Source organism: Podarcis raffonei, chromosome 11, assembly GCF_027172205.1.
Source record: "Podarcis raffonei isolate rPodRaf1 chromosome 11, rPodRaf1.pri, whole genome shotgun sequence".
NCBI classification, from domain to species: Eukaryota; Metazoa; Chordata; class Lepidosauria; order Squamata; family Lacertidae; genus Podarcis; species Podarcis raffonei.
Window position 1 is genome coordinate 21,906,883 of NC_070612.1, and position 26,362 is coordinate 21,933,244.

Sequence of the window (26,362 nt, forward strand, 5' to 3'; positions counted from 1 at the left end):
CTAGGGTGCACCTGTCAGAAAAACCTGAGCCATAGACACAGGTGGTGCTGTGGTCTAAACCACTGAGCCTCTTGGGCTTCCTGATCGGAAGGTCAGCAGTTTGAATCCCCGTGACAGGGTGAGCTCCCATTGCTCTGTCCCAGCTCCTGCCAACCTAGCAGTTCGAAAGCACACCAATGCAAGTAGATAAATACAGTGGTACCTCGGGTTACATACGCTTCAGGTTACAGACGCTTCAGGTTACAGACTCCGCTAACCCAGAAATAGTACCTCGGGTTAAGAAATTTGCTTCAGGATAAGAACAGAAATCGTGCTCTGGCGGCGCGGCGGCAGCAGGAGGCCCCATTAGCTAAAGTGGTGCTTCAGGTTAAGAACAGTTTCAGGTTAAGAACAGACCTCCGGAACGAATTAAGTACTTAACCCGAGGTACCACTGTACTGGTAGGTACTGCTGCGGTGGGAAGGTAAATGGCATTTTTGTGCACTCTGGTTTCCGTTATGGTGTTCCGCTGTGCCAGAAGCAGCTTAGTCATGATGGCCACATGACCTGGAAAGCTGCCTGTGGACAAATGCCAGCTCCCTCAGCCTGAAAGCAAGATGAGTGCCACAACCCCATAGTCGCCTTTGACTGGACTTAACCATCCAAGGGTCCTTGACTTTTTTTTTTTTTTTTTTTTGGTAGCATGTGAGAGCACCTCTTGTCCTCATTACTCTTGTGTCCCTCTAGGACAACACTTTCCATCTTCCCAACTGCAGCCCCTTTCGGAAAGAGATGATTTGGCCATGGTACTCCACACTCAGTTTACTTCCAGACTGGATTATTGTAAATAGCTGTGTGCGGGACTTCCATTGAAGACAACTTGGAAAACTGCAACTGGTTCAAAATGCAATAGCCAGATTATTAGCTAGGGGTCCGTTTAGAACTGACATAATAACCCTTGTTTTAAAATGGCTGCCAGTGCCTATCAGAACTTAATGTAATCCTCCCAGCACCCCTGAAAATTATAGGCCAGTATAATTATGCCTATAGTGCAGGTGGAAAAGGCGACACTGAAAAAGTATGGCTTGGAAGGCCAGCCAGCTTTGTGATGAAGGCAAAATTTCAGCCTTGGGACTTCCAGACTCACATCATAGATCCCAACACTAAGCCAGTTCTCAGACAGAGGAAGGAGCTTCCTTACATCTGTTTATGGAAGCTTAGGTGACGGATATCTCAAAGGGAACTGTGGTACAAAAATGGTCCTCTGCTGGGCGTCTCTTCTGCATGCAGTGGCAAAAGTGGGCATGAACAGGCAGGTACAGCATACTAGGAAAATTCTGTGGAGAAGCGGTAACAAAAAGCCCACACATTCTTAGTCATCCCTCCGCTCAAGAAGGCACTAATAAAATACAATACATTAAGGAATTTTACACGAGTCTTTGCCAACCTGGTGCCCTCCAGGTTGTTGGACTACACCTCCCATCATCCTTGACCATTGGCCCTGCTGGCAAGGGCTGATGGGAGTTGTAGTTCGAAAAGATCCAAGCTGCCACCTGTGTTTTAGACACAGAACCTATTTTTTTAGATGTTCACTTTGCTTTAGCTGTTACTTCACTGGCTTTAAAATATAGTTGCGCTGAATAGGGTCCTGGCCATCCGCCCTAAGGTTCTGCCCTGGCAGCCGCCCCTTTTCGTCACTTCTGGCCGGCCTGTGAGACGAAAAAGTTGAGCTTTCAGAGGGGGGCGTGCTCGGTGTTCGAGTTATGAGGCAGGTGAATGAAAAAAGCTCGCGCGTTTCTGGCGGGAAAGCGCGGGCCCTGAGAGACTTTTTGTCTCTGGGCGGCGACGTCGGTCCGCAGGAGGTGTTTGTTGGCGAGGGAAACGGGGAGGGGCTGCCGCCTTCTCTCCCTGGGGGCTCCTTCCACCAGCAGGAGCGTGGCGGGGGTGGCCGGCGGTGGGCGGAGCTGCCCTGCCCTCTCACGACTTCTCGTGGATCGCGCAGCTCGTTTCACTCGCCTGCCGCGGCCGAGCTGCACCTTGCGCCCTCGCCTTGACCCTCCTCCCCTCTCTCTTTCTTCTGCTTGGTACAGTCGCCAGCGCGGTCCCCTCTCCGCTGGGAACTATGGGCGCGAGAGGACGCTGCGAGAGCTGCCTGGCTGCGAGGCGCCTGCTGCTGCTGCTGCTGCTGCTGCTCAGCTCAGGTAAGTCGGCGGCTTTCTTGTCGGGCAGGTGGGAACTCGCCCGCTGCAGCAGGGCAGGAGCCTCTGCTGTCGCCTCGGGACGCGCTTCTTCTGCCAAGTCCTGAACTGCAGCGGGATGCGAGGCGCTTGCAAAGCAAGGGCGCCTCTTTGCTTAACCCGCCCCCCAAACAAACCCACCAGCATCGGAAAGAAAAGTCTCATTTTGCGCTCCATTTGTAAATCTCCCCAGGAGGAAAACACAAACGAACCTTCTCTTCTCTGCTGGTGAAAACTCAGGGTACCATTCAGCTAAGTTTTACTTAGAGTAGGCCTATTGAAATTAATGGGATTGACTTTCGGTAGATCTAGAAAACTTAGTCGCACTGCTGTCATGGGGTGTGTGAATGGCGCTTTTAACTCTCTTCTGTTGAAACCTGTGAGACTTGACAGTCTTTTTGCATTTGGACAGGATCTTCATAGACTATCATAGAATTAGTTACAGGTAGGTAGCCGTGTTCGTCTGCCATAGTCAAAACAAAATTTAAAAAATTCCTTCCAGTAGCACCTTAGAGACCAACTAAGTTTGTTACTGGTATGAGCTTTCGTGTGTACACGAAAGCTCATACCAATAACAAACTTAGTTGGTCTCTAAGATGCTACTGGAAGGATTTTTTTTTATCATAGAATTGTAAGTGTTGAAAAGGAACACGAGGGTCATCTAGTCCAACCCCCTGAAATGTAGGGATCTTTTGCTCACTGTGGGTCTTGAACCCACGACCCTGCGATTAAGAACTTCATGGTCTGCTGACTGAGTTGTCTTTATAACAACAACAATAACAACGATAAATTGTTGTGGATAATATATAGACCAAGGGTGTAGATGAAGAGGAAGAGATTATAAATCTTGGCAGCCCATGTGGATGCAGGGTTTCTTCTTGGACTGGGGAGACTGATCCCCATTCAGACATCACACTTGCTTGGGGACCTTATCCCAGACACTCTCAGCCTAGGCTACCCTGCAGGGCAGGTGTGAAGATAAAATGGGAAGAGAATTGGGTATGCTGCCTTGGACTCCTTGGGCGCAATTATTATTACTAATTTGCTTTTTGTTTTTAAAACAACCCCTCTAGCATTTCTGTACGGGCATTCAACTGTTGAAACCATTTTAGCTCAGTAATTATTACACCATTCTTGCAAGGTAGTCTGGTATGTTTATATCCATATTGCCATGTGATCCTTAACCTGTTATCTCAGGAGTATAACACCCATGAGACTTACACCCAGATAAGCATGTAGGATTGAGGTCCTAGTGAATTAATGGCTAAAGTGAAATTTTAAACAGGGACTTGATGGCTCATACTCTTAGCCACTACAGCAAACCAACTCTTATCTCCAGTTGATGGCCAAAAGTTTGGAATCAACCCTACAAGGGGATGCCAGGGATTGAATCTGGGCAATGCAGATGCTCCACCACTGAGCTACAGCTCTTTCCTAAGAAATAATAAAGCAACCCTTTGGTTATACTACTGAGAGCTAGATGAAGTGGTGTTGTTGCTTTTGACTTTGACATGTATGACTAGGCTTGCTTGCACCACTTGTCTAGACAGCAGACTCTGGGGTGTTCCTTCAGCTTGTGTTCCTCACCTCCTCGCACAGCAGCATTCAGCAGGGCAGTGATGCTTGCCTGACCTCCTGTCACCAGTGCTGCTGCAGCACACCAGGAGGCCCAAGAGTAGGGCTGAGACAATGGTGAGGGCAGCACAGTGTGAATGCACTGGCAGAGGCAATCCAGCACCCCCAGCAGTACATTTGCATCACGCTGACCTCACTGCCGACTCACTTCTCACCCTTTTGCTCCAGATACACCACAGTGTTGGGTGGTCATGTAAGCACTTCCGCCACGCCAACTGCTGCTGGTTTAACATCTAGAAGTCTCGCAATACCCTGTAGCCAATCATGGTGGGGAAGAGGCATTCTGCACAGGCTCAAAAAGATTCCTGCCCTTACTGTTATTTCATATTTTCTGGCCTGGAATAGGAGTTCATGTTGTAAAATGTCAACAACAACAAAGCTGGGAGTGATGGAGTCCAGCAAGATCTGGAATGCCCACCCCTAGCTTAAGCAAACCACTGTATTGTTTCAACTCCTAGTTCTGAAATATGGAGATATTGGTGTAGTAATGATCATGTAATTATAGGTTTAAGAACCTTAAGGTGGTTTTAAAAAAATCCTTTATAGTTGAATAACTTTAAATAATAATCTTAACTTGAAGTTATCTTACATGCCATGTTCATTCTTGGGCCAAGATGAATGTAAAGTTTGGAAATCTAAACTGCCTTGTGTTTTTGGATAAGTTTACCCATATTTTTATGGGAACAGCAGCTGCGATATTCTCATGTCATAGCATTTTCCTTCAACGTTTCCAGATTGTAAAAATCAGGGTTTTTTTTAATCTATCTGAGCTAATGGTGGAGTTGGATGGCATGCAAAAACATTTACCTGTAAGAAGTTCCAACATGTTATTTCAGTAACTATGGGAAACATTGTGGAATGCAGTGCCAGAGGGAATGAAATCAGATACAAAAGACATTAACCTTTTGGAAGAATTGTGGCATGAAAACCACCCTGTGATTTTTTCCCCCCAAGAAAGGATGAAGTCTCAGTTCATGAAATGTTCTATCTGCATTTTTGTCTAATCTGCCTTTTATTCTCATGGTGAGAGTATTTGGACTTTAAACAAAAGCACCAATTCACACTGTAAAAGCACCCAGCCTAGAGTGACAGTGTGTACCAATACTGTCAAAACAGTGTAGATCAGCGGTTCTCAAACTTTGTGTGTGCGTGGACCACATGGAAATTGCTGGGGGTCTTGGTGGACCACTGTTTTTGTTCTACAAAGCAAACCACAAACCACAAATTTTAACAGCCATAGCTTTTCTAATATGATGGACGTGCCTGTTTTTGTTGTAAGAAAGTTCTGTGAATTGTCAGCTTTCACCTCAGGTCAGGTTCAGCATTCACCCTGCTTTTGAATTTAGACTTGAGGGTGGCAAGTGATGAAAACCCAATCTTTCACCATTATGAGAAAAAGAAAATGTTTTTTAACCTTCAGAGCCAAGCGTTATAATTAAACCCATCATGGGAGCCAACTCCTAGAGGCTCAGGTCCCTTCAGCCCCCCAATAAAACATTTGAAGGGCCTGGGGGCCCCAAAATTAATGGGCATTGCCATTCAAATGGTGTGTGTGCCGCATCATGTGATTGGTTATGTGGGGTGGGGCTTATCTGTCCCCCCCATATTTTATTTAAGTTGGCACCCCTGAAACACATCACCATATTATGAAACCATGGACCCTAGGCCATGTCACTGAGGAAGACCCTGCCCCTTTCACTGATAAATGTTGAGGGGCAAGGCCTGCTTAGCCTGTCAAAAAGCATAACCCTGGTCAAAACAGCCACGATTTCCATTGTCAGTAAAAACAAATCCAGTGCAAATACAGATGTTCTGGGTTACTTGAATTAAGTGGTTCACAGACCACAATGGTTAACCAGATGGCTGTGGGAAACCCGCAAGCAAGACCTGAGTCCCCACAGCAGCATTCAACAACATTGTGCAAATAATATGTAAAGGACAAGAAGTACAGTGGTTACAGACGCTTCAGGTTACAGATGCTTCAGGTTACAGACTCTGTTAACTGGAAGTAGTACCTCGGGTTAAGAACTTTGCTTCAGGATGAGAACAGAAATCGCGCGGTGGCAGCACGGCAGCAGCGGGAGGCCCCATTAGCTAAAGTGGTACCTCAGGTTAAGAACAGTTTCAAGTTAAGAACGGACCTCCAGAACAAATTAAGTTCTTAACTTGAGGTACCACTGCATGTACTTTTAAAATGTATCTAGGCAAGCCCTTTTCAGATCATTTCTAAGCTGAATTGCAACTTTATTAGCAGGCAGATGTAAATATTAAAAAGGTTTCAAAACAAATTGAATGTAATTAAATTTGGGGGCAGAATGTGTGTGTGTGTATATATATATATATATATATATATATATATATATATATATATACACACACACACACACACATACATATACATATACATGTGTATGTGTGTGTATATATATGGGTTTCTAAGTTCTTTTTACTTCAGAAGGCTAGACCAAGCCATTAGCACTCTGAAAAGTCTTGAACACTCACAATTCCCTGTTGTCATTTTCACTTACTCATTTCAAGGTTTCCATTGTTTGGCTTTGTGCAGGCTTGTCCCCATTTCCATGGTTACCGTGTTGAAATGCAGACAGGACACAAGCTGCATTCCGATCAGAGTTCTACATGCTGCTCCATGCCAGCAGCATATGCTTCGGTTGTTTTGGGGCATATTGTTTAAGGGCCCATGTATGCAGAGCAGTCAACATTTCTGTGTTTAATCCTTAAATCATTGTTAGCCACTGAAAGAGAGAGGGTTGTTGCCGGTGTTTTGCTGGCAGAAAGCCCACGTAACTGATCTTCCCCGTCCCATCCTCCCCACTGCAGCCTCCTTCACCTTTTCCCCCAAGCAAGTCTCACAAGAGAGCTAGGAGAACCTGCCCAAACATTGTGGGCCAGGTCTTCTGCAGCTGCACTGGGAGAAGAGACTTGCTCTAAATCAGGCATGTCCAACTTAGTTTGCAGGTGGGCCATTGAGATACAGTACTGCAAATGAGCTGCTGGCAACAGTTTTACTTTTTACATACAAGATTTCCCATGGAAGGCAGGAATTGGGGAATATAGACAGGCATTCTCATGCCAGTGATGTTGTGTAGATGCTGAACAAAACATGTATGCATAGAAAGTGTCAATGTGTTACTATTAGTGTAAAGGTAAAGGGACCCCTGACCATTAGGTCCAGTCGCGGCCGACTCTGGGGTTGTGGCGCTCATCTCGGTTAATTGGCTGAGGGAGCCAGCGTGCAGCTTCCGGGTCATGTGGCCAGCATGACTAAGCCGCTTCTGGCAAACCAGAGCAGCGCACGGAAACGCCGTTTACCTTCCCGCTGGAGCAGTGCCTATTTATCTACTTGCACTTTGACGTGCTTTCGAACTGCTAGGTTGGCAGGAGCTAGGACCGAGCAACTGGAGCTCACCCTGTCTCGGGGATTTGAACCGCCGACCTTCTGATCGGCAAGTCCTGGGCTCTGTGGTTTAACCCACAGCGCCACCCGTGTCCCACTATTAGGATACAAAGCCCTTAACAACCCTAGAACTAGTTTACCTGTGAGCTGTATGCCTACTCAACTGCTTCGATCTGAGGAACTGGCATTGTTACAGGTGTAACATAATACCCATTCTGCATTTCAAAGAAATTGATATTTTAGTGTGACTTTAAAACTCCCTGCTTACTGATATCATACAGGTGCCTTCAATGTACTGTTTTTGGTGCTTGCCAAAACAGTATTTGTTTAAGTAAGCCTACGCAGATATCTAGAAAGTGGATGCATTTTTAGTTTATTGCTGTTTTTATTTTATTTTATATTCTAAATAGTTTTTTAAATCATTCTTACCAATAATTTTATTGCTTTATGCTTTTTGTAAAAGCTTTTGTTGCTTTTTTTTTTTACAATCAAGTGATATATAAATTTAACGAAATAAATAACAGCACCAATCTCACAATAAGCACCCATTTAGATGCACTAGGAAGTTGATCAGAAGGTAACATCATTTTAGCCTGTGCACTGTTGCAGATTGCGTGAGATTGTTTAGAGGGAAGCAAGAGCAGGCATGCAAAAAAGCCATTTTGCTGGTTTCTTGTGATGACTAAGATCAGGCAAGGGAACATAGGTGTAGTGGGGGATGAGGAAGTGTGGTTACTTCTTTACATTGTACTGTTATCTGTGGTCTTTTGGCTTTTGTAGACATACACACAAGGTTATGCATGGTTATCTCAGTACCCCTCCCTTTAATTCATTCTCCAAATGAGAAAAATCTTTTTGATAAATACTTTTATCTATCCTGTAGAAGAAGCATTCTAGATAAAACATTGCACAGGGATGTATTCTGGTTTGGGGATGAGGAAACACATTCTGATGCATTTGGTAAGAGCTTCAAGAAGCATCACCATTTAAAGGAGATAGCCTGAAGGAAGCAAGTTTGTGATGGGTGCGACTATGAGTACTCATATTATTATTATTTATCTACAAGAAACACATTGCATTTGTGTGTGGTTGCACTACTATTTTTGGAGCTGGCAGCAAAGCCAGCCTTACCAGGATATTTTATGCGTTTTGTTTTGTTACCTGTAATACCTGTATTTTCTTCCTCATTTTCTGAAGGCTGGCTTGGGGTTTAAGGCTGGATTAGAGGCAATACAATACTTCGAAATCCTTAAAGGTTTACCTAAAAGTATTTTAGGCAAACAATGTACAGAAATGTGGTTTTTTTCTGCTGGTTTCAGTATGATGAAACACATTTCCTTTACTTCCTTTTGAGGGCAATGCTTCAAAATTCCATGAGGTGCAGCATGAGGTTACAACACAAAGGGAACATCAGCAAATTATTATTATTATTTCTACCCTGCCCATCTGGCTGGGTTTCCCCAGCCACTCTGGGCAGCTTTCAACAGAACATTAAACTTCAAACATTAAAAATCACTTCTCTCTCCTTCCCCTGCCCGCTTCCAAGTGGACACTTGGAAATGCTTTGCATACATGTTCGGACTTCTTTGGACCCAACCATTTGTATGGCGGTGAGCATTTTGCACATGTCCAATTGATGCGTGGCCACTGACACATGGGTATTTTGGGACCTGGAAGGGAGTGGAACTGGGGCAGAATGGGGGCAGGGCATGGGCTCCACCAACGCATGCGGGAGCCATTAACGGACCAGCCCCGCAAAATGGTTGCTGCCTATACTATGACTTTATTGAATAGTATTAATCATTTTGATGAATGATTTCTGACATTTTGAATTACTACGACTTTATTGAATTGTATCATTTTGCTGAATTTGTTGTTGTTTTCTTTATTTGTGTTATTGTGTTTAACAGTATAGTAGTTGCAATGTTTGTTTTTAATGGTATTGTGATTATTCTGAGCTTCTTTGTTGGAAAATTGGAATGTAAATATAAATATTAAATCATATTTATATGCTTACCATTTTTAAATAAAGGTGTCGGGCTCTCCTTTGCCGGAACTGTTATTTATTCGTCTATAACATTTATATCCTACCTTTTCACAACCACTCAGTAAACCTTATGGCCAAGTGGGGATTTGAACCCTGGTCTTCCAGTCCAACTCTTAATAGCTATGCAGGAGGAGGGGATGTGGTCAGGGATGCTGTAGTTGTGAGATTCCTGCACCGAGCTGCTTTATCATTCTGTGATTCTAAGTTATTTTAGAAAGTTGCACATAAAGTCAATTGACTTTTGCTGTTATCCAGCAAAACAATGCCTTACTGTACTCTGACAACTGCCATTCAACAGTAGGAAATAGGAAATAAGCAGCTGGTGTTACTAACAGGTGTGTACAGGGTACAAAGTACAGGAAGGTAAGAAGGGAAGGTTGAGGAGAGAAGGATATGTAAATTCAATTGAGAGAAATGTCAGTGTCACAGTACTAGCAAAAAATCCTAGCTTGTAGATCTGTATAGTATTATTCCTTGCTTGAAATTCAGATGCTCAGTGACTTGGCACTCTATAAATGTAAATTAAAAAAGAAGAAGGCCTTATTTGTTTAGAGGCTAAAAATAAGTATGAAGCAAACTTAGCTCGCTTTTTTTTTAGTACAGATATTAAATATGATTTCCTGAGCATTGCAATTTAATTCAAAAGTACAAACCAGTTAAAAAATCCTAGAACAAAATATACCCACATTCCGTTTGCATCACATTTTGTGTACATTCAGCAAACCTACAGAGTTATAAATAATTTCTAGCAAACAGATCACTTCTGCACCATTACTGTTATTGATCTGTTTACTTAGGAAGGCAACCGCTGTCACGATGTTTCACTTCATTTGTTTGGATTCACTGGATCAGGTCATAAACAAAATCTTGCCAAATTGATTAAGAATGAGGACAGCTCTTCACCTCCAGTTGGTTTTTATAAAGACTAGTTTTCAAGTTGTGATTTAGCAGCACTCTCTCAAACCATTTGCAGCATGATGAATTGCAGGCAGACTCTCATAATAATCCATACAAAACTCTAATTCAGAGGAGACCTCATCTAACTTCAATGATTTTAATTTTTTAATTTAATAATTTTTATTGCGCTAGCCAAAGGCCATGGCAACATCCAAAGAATGAAAAAAAGCAGTCACTACATATGCAGTAGAACCATGATTAAATCCACCAAAAATTTCTTGTCACGCAGAATAAAAAATATATTTCAAATAAAATGTGCAAATTAGATCTCACAGTCCTCTTTGCAATTGACCACTAACCCATTCAGTTCTTAATCTTCCTAGCTGCCAAGGCATAGAGGGCCACCTTAAAAGTCACAGAGCCATCAGTATCACTCAACTGCTATTTCACCCTCTCCGTCCTGGTTAGATTTGTTTCCTTCATGAAAAGGGGTTTTATGAATCAGTTTCTTGGGTCTGTATATACAGTGGTACCTCGGGTTAAGTACTTAATTTGTTCCGGACATCCGTTCTTAACCTGAAACTGTTCTTAACCTGAAGCACCACTTTAGCTAATGGGGCCTCCCGCTGCCACCGCGCCGCCAGAGCACGATTTCTGTTCTCATCCTGAAGCAAAGTTCTTAACCCGGGGTACTATTTCTTGGTTAGCGGAGTCTGTAACCTGAAGCGTATGTAACCCGAGGTACCACTGTACTGGACATTGTAGTAAGTAATGGCAAATGTCCTCTGCACATGGTTGCCCACACAGACAGACTCTTTTCATAAGGTATTCCGTTGCATCACCCATCTAGAACCACTGAGGGCATAGATTGAAAGCGTAGTTCTGTGAAGGTGACTCTTAATGAGGCAGAGGGAAGATTTATCAAATATCTGGCTTGAAAGTGCATCGTTTTAATAAGTGGAAACCATGGTGAACACTTAGAAGAAGTAATAATAATAATAATAAAATCTATTTCTGCTTCAGTCATATAAAGGTACAGTGGTGCCTCGCAAGACGAACGCCTCGCAAGAAGTCTCCCCGCTGTCCCGGGGGCTTTTAAAATGCTGGTGGGCGGCAGCGAAGCCTTCGCTGCCGCCCGCCAGCATTTTAAGATCGCCCGGGACAGCGGCGAAGTCTCCGCTGTCCCGGGGGCTTTTAAAATGCTGGCGGGTGGCAGCGAAGGCTTCGCTGCCGCCCGCCAGCATTTTAAGATCGCCCCGGGACAGCGGAGAAGTCTCCACTGTCCCGGGGGCTTTTAAAATGCTGGCAGTCGGGAGGAAAGCCCTCCTGTCCCCGGAGCTTGCGGGGTGGGAGGTGGGGAGAAGGGCTTTTCTTCCCACCGCCAGCCTTCAGAACAGCCTTCTGAAGGCTGGCGGTGGGAAGAAAAGCCCTTGTCCCCCCTCCAGCCTTCAGAAGAGGTCGGGGGACAGACTGTCCCTGACCTGGTCTGAAGGCGGTTTCCCTAGGAACGCATTGATTGATTTTCAATGCATTCCTATGGGAAACCGTGCTTTGCAAGACGAAAAACTCGCAAGAAGAAAAAACTTGCGGAACGAATTAATTTCGTCTTGCGAGGCACCACTGTAGTCCATTAAATGCCTCTTCCCCATGTTCAGGGACACCTGGAGCTCTTGTAGGTGATATTGGGTCAAGTAGCATTGGATACCAACCTTCCAGTGTTGGGTCTGATCCAGTTCTTTGCAGCACGAGGTGGGAAATCTCTCATCTGAAAAGGATCTAGGTCCTTTCACATAATTTAAGCACAGATAGTTGATTCTAGCCTGTATTGTTGTCACAAACATCAATGAATTTAGAATGGGTCTGTGTGCACTGGTGACTGCTCTGATGACAACGGCTTCTTATTTGTTTGTGCACTTGCAGCAATATGCTATACAGTATACAGGAATGATACAGCTAACAGATTGCGGTTGACTCCTGACAAGACAGAAGTACTGTTTAGGGGGGACAGGGGGCGGGTGGGTGTGGGTTGGTGTGGGGGACTCCCTGGTCCTGAATGGGGTAACTGTGTCCCTGAAGGACCAGGTGTGCAGCCTGGGAGTCATTTTGGACTCACAACTATCCATGGAGGCGCAGGTTAATTCTGTGTCCAGGACAGCTGTCTACCAGCTCCATCTGGTATGCAGGCAGAGACCCTACCTGCCCGCAGACTGTCTCGCCAGAGTGGTGCATGCTCTAGTTATCTCCTGCTTGGACTACTGCAAAGTGTTCTACCTTTGAAGGTGACCCGGAAACTGCAATTAATCCAGAATGCAGCAGCTAGTCTGGTGACTGGGAGTGGATGCCAGGACCATATAACACTGGTCCTCAGAGATTTGCATTGGCTCCCAGTACATTTCCGAGCACAATTCAAAGCATTGGTGCTGACCTTTAAAGCCCTAAACGGCCTCAGTCCTGTATACCTGAAGGAGCGTCTCCACCCGTATCATTCAGCCCGGACACTGAGATCTAGCGCCAAGGGCCTTCTGGCAGTTCTCTCATTGTGAGAAGTGAGGTTACAGGGAACCAGACAGAGGGCCTTCTCAGTAGTGGCGCCCACCCTGTGGAACGCCCTCCCAGATGTCAAGGAAATAAGCAACTATCCTATTTTTAAAAGACATCTGAAGGCAGCCCTGTTTAGGCAAGTTTTTAATATTTAATGCTGTATTGTTTTTAATACTCGATTGGGAGCACCCAGAGTGGCTGGGGAAACTCAGCCAGATGTGTGGGGTATAAATAATAATTTGGTATTATTATATTATTATTACGATTTATGGAGGTAAGGAAGGTAGAAAAAGTCAGGGGCTGACAAGTGGTGGGGATGGAGCAGGGTTAAGTCAGGAAATCATGGTGGAGTCGTTAACAAGGTGGCAGGTGGCTCAGGAAAGCTGTTTACTTGCTTAGTTTCATTTATGAATTGCTTCCAATAAAACATCCCAAAGCAATTTAACCATAATAACAACCACAGTAAAAACAATTTCAGGTCTCGTACAGATACAGACTGGCATTGAAATCTTCATTCTAAAGTCTTGTTGGAAATAGAAGGCCCTAAATAGGCACCAAAAATATAATTGAGACGGTGACTGTTAGATGTGTGAACTTTTCAAGTGTTTAAAGTGATGGGTGATATGAATGTTCTTTCTTTGATCTCTAATGGATGCTTCACACATAAAAGACATAGCTGTTGTAGTCAGATGCACGTATGAACTTGACCTTAGCTGGTTATAGCTAAAGACAGCTATAAATTCAGCTTTTAAATTCAGGGTTTGCTAAGCAAGGGTCCATGCTCATTGAATGCTGGAAACATGGTGGGCTTGAAAGGGGGGGGAAGGCATTACTAATTGATAAATATAAAGGACATGAATATATTTTTAACTGTGTGCTGATGGGAAACAGGTCTATGATTTTATAAAAAATATGCTAAACTGTAGTCCCAAAGCCTCACTTACAAACAGGAATACATCTTAAAAATCAGCTGAAAGTATACCATTTGTTGGTGATAGCAGGCAAACATTGGAGCTTCATATAGTACTACCAACCCAAGACTGTAAAAAAGAGTTTACATCTTCAGTCCAGACTGTCAACACAGCATAGCCTTGACTTGCCTGGGAATGCCAAACATCGTTGTGTTGTCCAGGAAGCTCCTATATCTAAGCAGTTTGTGTCCTCATTTTAAAAAGTCCCCAGTTCCCACAACAAATCTGAGTGTTTCGTTCTTGGAAACACTAGTTGCTTCATCCGATCTCCCTGTTTTCATTTTATTTTCATGAGGTCTTCCTTGGCCACTGGGCGCAGCTTGAACCAATCAACATATAAACTGTGGGTGCCATGTGCATATACTATGCATCTTAATAAGGGTCACCACTCTTAAAAGAAACAAACAATTCTTCTCTGATCAGCTGCCCTTGTGTTATATTGAGTAAGGAAAACAGTGCCTGGCCTTCAGGGCTTTCAGCCTGAGCTGTACAATTCCCCACAGGAGCCCAGTGGTTATTTTCCAAGAGCTGCTCATTGACCAACCCCTTGTATCTGAAACGTCAGTAAAAGATTTGTAAGTGGTTGTGACTATTTCAAGGAGGACTGTTTGGAAAATGACTGCATTATTATGTCTCTTGCTGTCCTCCTACACAATTCCAGTCCAGCAGTTAATGAGACAGGAAGTGGGGTTGTGGGGGGTTTTTTGGTGGTTTATCTTTAGATGACAAATTATTTCACTCCGTAGCAATTATGTACGAGCCCATATATAGATATGCTTAGTGTTATTACTGTATTACTTCCTGTGGGCAATAAAAGTTTACATGCTCCAGCTTTGTTGAATTTGCTACCCGTGGGCTGAGTTCAACGTCACTCTGTGAAGAAAGGTCTGTCTGCACAAGCGTTGCAGCTTGCTGGAAGGAATTGCCTCTCTTCCCTTTCCCCTTCCTCCTACAAGCTGTGCTGGGAGTTCTGATCCCCTCCCCTGGAGAGAATTCTGGGAGAAAGACCCATTGAATGAGCACAAGCCCCTGTGGCTTTGTTTGGTGAATCCCACCCTATAACAGGAGTTTCATAGAATAGATGGTATTCAATGCTAGTCCCGCTCAAAGTAGGCCCATTGAAGTTAATGAAATTGGCTAAGAGGTTCCGTAATTTCAGTGGGTCTACTTTGAGTAGGACTTAGTTGACTATAGCCTCATAATTATGGGCTGAACTCAACTGACTGTTACTCAAAGTAGATCCATTAAGATTGCTGGCCATGTCCAACTTTAGACCCATTGATTTCAGTGGGACTACTCTGAGTAAAAGCAAGTGGACTATAACTCTGTTAAATAGTCTCAGAGACTTCCTTTAGCAGAGAAAGTGATAGCCTGGAGGGTGTACCATTTATTGTTAGCCTGGAGTGTTTACATTCTGATCCTTAAAAAGCATACTGTGTGCAAAGTGCATTCTGCTGTTATAACTAAGGTGGAATCTACACGCATATTAAAAGAACACTCTGAAAATGCTTTTAAAAAAACATTTTGAAAAATATGTTGAATTTGGCATAGCTGATTGTCGCCATCTAGTGTCACATTTGTATATTGGCGTTGTGGGTTAAACCACAGAGCCTAGAACTTGCTGATCAGAAGGTTGGTGGTTCGAATCCCTGTGACAGGGTGAGCTATTTAGAATATAAAATAAAATAAAGCCAGCAATAAACTAAAAATGCATCCACTTTTTAGATATCTGCATAGGCTTAACTAAACAAATATGGTTTTGACAAGCACCAAAAATAGTACAATGAAGGCACCTGTCTGATATCTATAAGCAGGGAGTTCTAAAGTCACACTAAAATATCAATTTCTTTAAAATGCAGAATGGTTATTATGTTTCACCTGTAACAGTGCCAGTTCCACAGATCGAATCAGTTGAGTAGGCATACATCTCGCAGGTAAACTAGTTCTAGGGTTGTTAAGGGCTTTGTATCCTTTTTTAAATTTTTTTTAATTGATTTTAATTCGTTTTACTAAATCAAACATTAAAACAAACGAAGAAAACATACATAACACATACATACAAAAAAAGAGTACATAAAAAAAGAAATAATAATAAAGAAAAAACATCTCCTAACATAAGACACCAACAAATTAACTTACATTAACTAAATAACATACAACATTAATTGACTTCCCTTCATCTCGGTTTCAGAATATATTATATGATTTTTTATCTGCAGTTTCTTTTCCTCAAAAAACTCTTTACATCACAGGTGTTACGTCACACCTACTGTGATTTTTAGATTTTTTACCTCTGTTTCCATGTATGTCATAAATTTATTGCATTCTTTATTAAACTTTATGTCTTTTTGATTTCTTATTTTCTGTGTCATTTTTGCCAGTTCTAAATAGTCAAATAGTTTGATTTGCCACTCGTTTATAGTTGGGATTTTTGATGTCTTCCAATTCTGCACTATTAGGGTTCTGGCAGCCACTGTCGCGTACTGAAAGAATGTTTGATCTTCCTTTTTGATTTCCTCTCCAATTATCCCCAGCAAAAAGGCTTCGGGTTTTTTTATAAAGGTATATTTGAGAATTTTTTTTAGTTTATTGTAAATAGATTCCCAGAATTTTTTGATAGGCTTACACAACCACCACATATGATAAAAATCGCCCTCCTTGATCTTACACTTCCAACATAATTTATCACCAGTTTTATATATTTTTTCCAATTTTACGGGCGTTACGTACCACCTGTACATCATTTTATACATATTTTCCCTGAGTGTTGTACATGCCGAGAATCTCATACCTTTATTTCATAATGCCTTCCATTTGTCGAACTCTATGTTATGTCCGAAGTCCATTGCCCATCTCACCATTACCTCCTTTACTTCTTCATCCTTCGTGTCCCATTCAAGTAACAGGCTATACATTTTCGATAGGAGTTTTGTTTTACTTTCTAGTATTTCAATCTGGAATCTAGATTTTTTCTCACTTATCCCATTCTTTTTATCCTCAGTCCATATAGAATTAATTTGGTGAAATTGGATCCATCCTGTCAATTTGTTCTTTATTTCTTCATAGGGCCTAATCCTCCAACTGGTCTCTGTTTTTACTAGCAAGTCTTCATAGGTCCATCTTTCTCCTTCAATGTTTGTTTTTTTTATTGTCAGGATATCAATTGGCGATAACCACCAAGGGGTCTTCTTCCAATAATTTTTTGTTTCTTTCCCACACTTCCAGCAGTGGTCCTCTAAAAATGTGGTTAGAAAATCCTTTATGAACCTTTCCCTTGTTACGCCATAGGTAAGAGTGCCAACCAAATCTTATATTAAATCCTTCTAGATCTAACAAGTCTTTATTTTTAATAACAATCCAATCTTTGACCCAACAAAGACACGAGGCTTCATAATACAACTTTTAATTTGGAACTGCGAATCCTCCCCTATCTCTTTGATCTGTAAGTAATTTAAATCTAATTCTGGGCCTTTTCCCTTGCCAGATAAATTTAGAGAGTATTTTCTGCCAATCTTTGAATACTGAGGTTCCCCTGATTATCGGTATATTTTGGAATAGGAACAACAGTTTCGCTAGTAAACTCATTTTAATCGCCGCCATTCTGCCCGACCAGGAAAGTTTTATTCTATTCCAAGTATCTAAGTCCTTCCTTATTTCTTTCCATGTGGTTATGTAATTATCTTCCATCAAATTTATATTCTTCATCGTTAACCAGATTCCAAGGTATTTTACTTTTTTTGTTACTTTAATACCAGTTTGAGATTCAAGATGGTTTTTTACCTCCTCTTTCACATTTTTAGTCATCATTTTAGTTTTTGTTCTATTTAATTTAAAACCAGATAATTTTCCAAATTCTTCTAACAGATCTAACACCTTACTAACACTCTCTTTTGGATCCTCCAAAGACAACATAAGATCGTCAGCATATGCTTTCAATTAGTATTCTTTCACTCCAATATTTATTCCGCGTATCTCTGAAGTTTTCCTTATCTTATTTGTAATTATCTCTAACATTATAATAAACAGAAGAGGTGACAGAGGGCACCCCTGCCTTGTACCCTTCGAAATTTCAAAGGGTTCTGTTAAGTTATTATTAATAATTAATTTGGCACTTTGTTGTGAGTAAATTGCTTTTATTCCTTCAAGGAATGTGCCCTCTATCCCTGTCTTTTCCAAACATTTTATAAGAAAACGCCAGGATACATTGTCAAAAGCCTTTTCGGCATCAATGAACATTAAAACTGCGGGGATTTCATTTTTGCATTCTAAGTATTCAATGATGTTTATTGTATGTCTTATGTTGTCTTTTATTTGCCTATTAAGTAAAAAACCAGCCTGGTCGGTATGGATGAGGTTAACTAAACACTTTTTAAGTCGGGTTGCCATTGCGTCTGCAAAGATCTTATAATCATTATTCAATAATGAAATCGGTCTGTAGTTCTTAATAATCTGTCTGTCCGAGTCAGGTTTCGGTATCAACGTAATGTATGCTTCTTTCCAGGACGCTGGTGTTCTTCCTCCTCCTAAAATCTCATTGTATCCTACTAGTGGGACACAGGTGGTGCTGTGGGTTAAACCACAGAGCCTAGGATTTGCTGATCAGAAGGTTGGTGGGTCGAATCCCTGCGACGGGGTGAGCTCCCGTTGCTCAGTCCCTGCTCCTGCCAACCTAGCAGTTCGAAAGCACGTCAGAGTGCAAGTAGATAAATAGGTACCGCTCCGGCGGGAAGGTAAACGGCGTTTCCGTGCGCTGCTCTGGTTTGCCAGAAGCGGCTTAGTCATGCTGGCCACATGACCCGGAAGCTGTACGCCAGCTCCCTCGGCCAATAAAGGGAGATGAGCGCCGCAACCCCAGAGTCAGTCATGACTGGACCTAATGGTCAGGGGTCCCTTTACCCTTTACCTTTGAGTCCTAATTCTGCATACTGTTGAAGACACCTCTTATCTTGCTTTGTTGCTTGCTGTTTCTCATTTATGACTGGACAATACAAACCCAAGATCTATTGGGATAAGGAAGTTAGGAGCTGGTCAGTCTTAAGCCAGCCAATCCCCTGTGTAGCTGAGCTATGCTAGCAGGAGCTAGCACAGCTGGAGCTACACAGATGCAACACCTTTGTCCCTGGAGAGCAGGGACTCAGCCAACTGATCTGTGATTGGATGACTTTATGCTGGTGTAAAATGGTTGGTGGAGGCAGGACCATGCAAGGGGAGATGGAGTTAACTCTATTCAGCTTGATCACATGAGAAGAGGAAATTACAGTGATGTCTTCATATATCTGGAGGGCACACAGAAGGCAGAACAGACTTCTATGTTTCTCCAGAGGTCAGGACTAGAACCAGTGGGAGGAAATGGAAAGGAAGCCACTTTCAGATAAACATTAGGACAGACTTCCTAACAGGAAGAGCAGTTTGACTGCCTTGGGAGGCAAGCTCATCTTTGTTGGAGATACTTAAGCAGTGGCTGGACAATTGTATTTCATGGATGCTATACACCCATCCTTCACTTACAGAGTCAGCATTGAGCAGGGGTCAGCTCTAACATTTTAAGATCCTATGTATGCAAAACCATCCCTTGAGGCAGAGTGCTGTCACTTCCGTTTTTCACATGAGGAATTGAAGCCAGTGTCTTTGACCATGTCCATCCACTTACAGAGGTTGTTTTCAGGAGTACAGTGGCTATTTATTCAGAAGTATATCAAACTGAAATAATGAGAATGACTTATGTTTATAGCCTTGGTAGGCCAGAATGATTCATACTGTATTTTCATTCCTTCGACACTGGTGATCTCTGCTTCTTCCAGTACACTGGCATGAGTCCCCTGAAGAACTACCACCAGACAGGTTATTCTAATCCAGTGCATCACAGCTCCCTGTGTCCCTGCTGCACTCATACACTTTCCATAAGCTTCATTTTATGGTACCTATGGGACCGCCTCTCCTGGTATGCCCCGTGGAGGACCTTAAGGTCCATAAATAGCAACACCATAGAGGTCCCGGGCCCTAAGGAAGTCAGATTAGCCTCAACCAGAGCCAGGGCCTTTTCAACACTGGCTCCGGCCTGGTGGAACGCTCTGTCTCATGAGACCAGGGCCCTGCAGGATCTGATTTCTTTCCGCAGGGCCTGTAAGACAGAGTTGTTCCGCCTGGCCTTTGGCTTGGAATCAACTTGATCCCCTTCCCCTCTGTCCTTTTTCCTTTCTGCTTCTGTGATGGAACTCCTACTTGGGGACTTCCCTGGCTTTTTTCTGGCCCACGTAGGACCAGTCTGGATAGTTAGCCTTGGTGAAGACTTGACTTTTTCATCCCAAAAAAAGTTTTTGATTTGAGTTTCTATTGAAATGAGGCTGCATTTTAATGTTGTATTTTAATCTTGTTTTTTAAGTTGTATTTAAATCAATTGTTTTTATACCTGGTGTTAGCCGCCCTGAGCCTGGTCTTGGCTGGGGAGGGTGGGGTATAAATAATATATTATTATTATTATTATTATTATTATTATTATTATTATTTTTAGGGCTAGGGTTTTTATTTTTTAGAACAATAAAAAACTCTGCTCCAGCTGCTTTATTCAGCCCCAATACCATTTGTGGGAATACACTAATGTGCCATGCCTTCTTGTGGGTTCCCCATGGGTTGGCCGTCTGATATGAACAGAATGTTGGACTAGATAAGCCTTTGGTCTGATCCAACGAGGCTCTTCCTGTGTTCTTATGCTGGTGCCTTTCCCAGTGCAGTTGTGGAAATGAGATATATACCCGCAGTGCTGTTTTTCAAGGAAACAGAGGTGCCGGAACTCACCATGACTGAGGCCTTGTTCTCTTATAATGGCAATGGTACTCACCTGAGTGGTGCCAGAACTGAGTTCCGGTGGGGGAAAAAATCCCTGTATACCCACATGCTGAGCAGAACTGGCATGAAGAACCAGGAGTACATTGGCTTATTTTCTTAATTGTTCTGTTATGGTCATATAAATTACTCTTCCTCTCATTAGGCATCTTTGAAAACCACTGTGAAGCATACAACGTTGGGCTCCAAGGAGCAAGAGTATTTTCTGGCCCCTCGAGTGAACAATTCGGATATACAGTCCAACAGCTTTTAAATCAAGAAGGCAAATGGTAAGCATTTCCTGTTCTTCATTCATAGTGCAGGGAGAAAAGCAGAGGGCAACTATGTTAGGAACACTGGAAGGTGCCTTATACCGAATCAGACCCAGCAGCCCATCTAGTTCACTATTGTCTACACTGACAATTTCTGATGGGTGTCTGGGGATCAAACTTGGGAACTTCTGCAAATCGGTTGGTTATGTAGGGGAGGATGTAATCTTTCAGGATACCTGAAAGATACCTGCCCCAGTGAGCAGTTGGGCTCAGGCCCAGGGGTTAAGTATGGCTTCTTTCTCTGAGGGCTCTCCCCAGACTACACATCTTGCTAGCTCATCTTGCCTTCCTGGAATGTGTCCTTGAACTATGCTGATGCCTCTTGCTTGCCTGAATAGAGGGAAGTGTGTGGGCATAGGCGTAGAAATTCTACTTCTGCATGGTGGAAATAAGACATGCTGGACAAAGGCATGTTACAGATAGGTAGCCGTGTTGGTCTGCCATAGTCAAAACAAATTTTTTTTTTCCTTCCAGTAGCACCTTAAAGACCAACTAAGTTAGTTCTTGGTATGAGCTTTCGTGTGCATGCACACTTCTTCAGATACGTACATGGACAAAGGCATGTAATGCTCCATCTGCTTTTGCCTCCGGCCATGCCAGGACTGGCTTGCAGGCCATGAGAGACAGTCCCTTGGGCTGTAAAATAATGTTTCCCACCCTTGTGCTAAGGCAAACTACCATTGGATGCAACCCCTAGTAATGCTAATCTGACCTTTTCGTGCTAATATTTTACCACATAAGAACAACATATTGAAAACGGGGGTTTTCAGAACTAGAATTGTTGAATTTAAAAGTCTATGCTAAACTTTTTAGGTGTTGGTTTTCTGCTTATTCAGTGAGTGTTTCCTGATTGGGCCACCCTGGCAATAGAAATTAACTGGTGCTTCTAAATTGCATCACCTTGGCTTGTTGATTAATTTCTTTGTCAACTTTCTTCTTTTAAACAATGCAAGGAAAAGAGAAAGGCGTGCCAACAACTGCAGATTGCAAAGGATTCAAATTCAACTTTGTGTTTGCAAAGGATTTAAAGTTGACTTTGTGCTGCACCCTTTTCTGATTCGGAGCTACGTCACAATTTGGCTCCTACAAGTAACTCATTGTACTTTCATCTTCTCCCTCCCACGGTCTGCTGTATGTTTGCAGTTGCGTCTGTTTAGTTGTTGACTTCCTAAAATCCAGACCCATTAAAAGAATATTTAGTGGAATGATGCTTAGAAAGGCGACTAATAGTACCCCACAGTAGTCTTGTACATTTAGTCATAGCATTGTGTAAGGTAGGACAGGAAGTTCATAGAACAGCAGAATCAGAGTATAAAGTAAACAGCAAGCAAGCCAAATTATATGAGAATGGGGAACCAGTGACCCTCCAGGTATTGCTGAAATGCAGCTCCCTACGTCTCAGACCCTTGGCTATTCTGTCTGTGGGTGATGGGCATTGAAAAGCCAACAACATCTGAAAGCCATAGGTTCCCCACCCTGAAATAAACAAATAAGTAAATTTAGCTTCTGAGATTAACTGTACTTAATTATCTGTATAGATATGGAAACTAAGATAGATGTTTCCATATTCTTTTGAGATCTTCTCTGTCTCTGTCTCTCTCTCTCTCTGTCATGTTGTTTTTAAAAATAAAGTTGACTTTCAAGGTATTTTATGTTCTTCTGTTCTGGATTTTAAAAAAGCTTCACAAACTGGAAATCATTTTAATCAACAGGGTCATGATTTGGTGTACTGCTATATAAAAATACCCTTTCAAAGCTCACTCTTCTGAGTGACCATGTGGTGTAGTGAGAGAACCTTTTTGGGTGTGTGTGGGGAGTTTTCTGGATGTTAACTTGGAAATAGTCACAGTGACAGATTTTCCAAGTTTCCACGACTGGAATAGTAAGTAACCTTTACTTACTACTGACTTCATTGTTTCCATAGCAAAGATTTAACCCTTCTTTGCAGAGAGGGAGGTGTGCCTCAAGTAATAATTATATTGTCACTAATGCCTACTCACTAGGGTCCCAAACCCTTGGTGAATTAGGGACTTTCCCTGCATGTGAAGACAGGCTCTAGTGCATTGAGTGGATGAGATCAATAGTGGGTCCAATGGTCAAGAAGGCAGTTTCTGCATATGCTATAGAGGGAAGTAAGGGGCAGGTGGGGCTCATCAACCTGGAAAGGTAGCACATCTAGGAGAAGGAAAACTCTGATCCTAAGCCTCCACAGCCTTGTGGGATATCTTCATGAGAAGAAAAGGCTAAGGAGTAAGCTACAGAAATTGAGAGTAGAGTCCCTAAGACAGTTGAATGGTGCCTTGTTTACCCCCTTCCTGCAACTCTTGCAGCCCAACTGGTGCCAAATGTATTGCTCTACTTTCCTTTGGACCACATCAGCGAGGCTGAGAGTTGGGTCTTGCCATCTAAGCAGCCCAGGACCTCCACACACACTGCCCAGGCTTCTGCGCCAGAGAGATCACTCTGGTGCTGTTAACACAGTGGTTTGACTTCACCCACGCAGGCACACTCCATTGTCTCTTGAGGTGGATGGATGCCAACAAGAATGCCTACTCTTTAGTTGACGCAAGTCACTCACACAAGTGAAAATGAGGCAGTAAAATTGGCTAGATGTTACCATGTAAAAAATGAATTGGCCAGAACACAAAATTATAAATACATTTCTGCCATATGATGAATACTCAGTATGTTGCATGACAGATGTTATTGACTACAATTCCCATGATTCCTGACCATTGGCTGTGCTGTTGGGAATTGTGGCCCACAGCATCTGGCGTGCAGCATGTTAACTACCCTTGTTTTACAGAGACCAAAGAAATAATCATAAAGATAATTATTGTAGTAACCTTGAGCTCATACTTTCAATTACTGTTTTTAGAGTGGAGTCTTTCAACTGAAATGACCATACAGTTTGTAAAGATATGTCTGTTTTCCAGGTTGCTTGTTGGTTCACCCTGGAGTGGATATCCAGGAAACAGAATGGGCGATGTGTATAAGTGTGAAGTTAATCAACCGGGAACCCAATGTTCAAAGATGAACTTGCAGAGTAAGTTCTAAATTCAGCAAATAAATTAAAGAATAAATTGTATTTCCTGCCCTTCTTCCCATGGACCTCAGCATATGTCATCATCATCTTGATTATTGTACTTCTTCTTATTATTTCTTATCCACCCAAAGTTGGTTATAGCATATAAAAACACAATGCACCACCCATAATTGCTAAACAGGGATGGCTCTGCTGTCATCTCTACATATATGTAGGCTCAGTTCTATTTAGAGACTGAAAACCTACATTTTGTTTTGTGAAAGATCTGTACATAGCGTGTATGGTCATATATTTTGTTCTGCTGAGTGCAGGAATAAACTTTGAGCACATCATCGCAACTGCTTGGGGTGCCAACTCGAATTTCTGCACATGGCAGAAATCTATGACAATTTGCAACAAGTTGGGAAGAAATGCACATGGACTGTGTGATAGAATTAGAGTCCCTAGATAAGAAGTGAGGAACATTTATTTGAGCTTGTGTTGTGCTCAGTAGCTCAATGTGTTTAACGCAAACCAGGGCATGGTTTGGGCACATGATGCAGCTAATCAGGATTGAGTCTGGTTGGTGTCTGGTTGGGAGATTCCCTGGGAACCTCATATTTGCTATCTTGAGTCCTGTGATGGAAGAATTGCCGGATCTAATGACTGTACTAAATAAATAAAATATGTAACATTCTGTTACTAAAAATAAAGCTTTTTACATGATTTATCCCGGCCTCAAATGGTAGTCAGAACAGTAAGGTCCTAAGCTGCTCCCTGTGCTGAGTTTCTGGGGAAAAGCAACTTCATGAATGGAGGATACTTGCCACAAACAATTTTTGAGAGCCAGTGTGGTGTAGTGGTTAAGAGCAGTAGACTCGTAATCTGGTGAATCGGGTTTGATTCCCTGCTCCTCCACATGCAGCTGCTGGGTGACCTTGGGCTAGTTACACTTCTCTGAAGTCTCTTAGCCCCACTCACCTCACAGAGTGTTTGTTGTGGGGGAGGAAGGGAAAGGAGATGGTTAGCTGCTTTGAGACTCCTTCGGGTAGTGATAAAGTGGGATATCAAATCCAAACTCCTCTTCTTCTTCTTTTTCTAATAGTTCACAGATGATGCTTATTAAGAGAGCATACATGTATTGTTTTAGGGACATAGGTAAGAGATGTACAGGGTTCTGGCTGCTTACATTTAAAATGGCAGCTTTGATTTTTCTTGATTGTGTGTATTGTTGTATTGTGTCTTTTTAGCTTTCGCAAGTGTCCCAAATGCTACTGAGATAAAGAAGTATATGAATCTAGGATTAACCCTAGTAAGAAACTCAATAACCGGAGGATTTTTGGTAAGTGCTGGTGATGCAATATAAAACATAGCTTGTTTTGCAGTCAGTGGGGAAACTATAACCTTTTCTTGGGTCCTTTCTTCAGTGCAGTTCATCCAAATGAGTTAAGATATAAATTACAGTGATAAATGGGTTTGCTTATACGTACATATAATGTCAATCCTGGTCCGACTACTCTGGCTGTTAATTAGTTTCTGGGCTCAGTTCAAAGTGCTGGTTTTTGCCTATAAAGCCTTAAATGGCTCAGGACTGCCTCTCCGCTTGTAAACCGACCCAGAGCCTGCAATCATCATCTGAAGCCCTTCTTTGTGTGCCTCCTTGTGAGAGGTCCAGAGGGTGGCAACATGAGAACGGGCCTTTTCTTCGGTGGCTCCCCACTTTTGAAATGCTCTCCCCAGGGAGGCTCGTCTGGCGCCCTCGCTACATACCTTCAGGCACCAGGCAAAAACAATCCTCTTCTCCCAGGCCTTTGCCTAATTAAGCAATCTATGGCCTTTTAAACTGATGGGGAGGCTATTGTTTTTGTATGCTACTAGGTTGTGCATTTCTGTGTTTTTATATTGTTTCCTTTGGAGGAAGGACGGTATAGAAATTCAATAAACAAAATAAATAAATAATAGATAACATTTCCCTCTAATTTATTGTCTTCTAGTCAGTTCCAAAGAAAGACTGGAATTTGATTGTTGTTGTTTCCCTGTTTTTGTAGGTGTTGTTTCCTTAGCTCATTGTTTTCATATTGTAGCATTGCAAGCGGCTGGTATTTTATTTAACATACTTTTGTATGTTTCATTGCATTCATGTAAGTTGCCTTGAGATCCTTGGAGTGTACGGCAATGAAGAAAGAAAGAAATAATAATCATTGACCTAGTCTAAAATTCCATATATCTTGTAGTGGAGGAAGTGATTAATAATAATTGCTCCTCTTAGTGCTTTGCTGCTTTTCAGAAGGATCATCAAATTGCAAGGTACTTATCTAACATTTCCTACCCACAGTTGAGAAAAGCTTTCATGGAATTAAGATTTCAACAGATGCTGTCTGCTTATTTGGATGGCAGATATAATCATGAAGAATGCAGCTGTTTAGGCTGGTAACTGGGACAACCTGATGAGACCATTTGC

The 26,362-nt window shown here is 42.4% G+C and overlaps 1 protein-coding gene across 1 annotated transcript in view; it reads left to right on the top strand.

The window, feature by feature from the left end:
* The first annotated feature begins 1,696 nt into the window (after positions 1-1,696).
* ITGA2 (integrin subunit alpha 2) overlaps positions 1,697-26,362 on the top strand; it is a 55,538-nt gene continuing 30,872 nt past the window's right edge. Inside the window, exons 1-4 of the mRNA XM_053408238.1 lie at positions 1,697-2,180; positions 20,711-20,834; positions 23,813-23,922; positions 25,152-25,243. Of these exons, the coding sequence (XP_053264213.1) occupies positions 2,102-2,180; positions 20,711-20,834; positions 23,813-23,922; positions 25,152-25,243 (405 nt within the window). The 5' untranslated portion in view covers positions 1,697-2,101. The remainder of the gene's footprint in view (positions 2,181-20,710; positions 20,835-23,812; positions 23,923-25,151; positions 25,244-26,362) is intronic.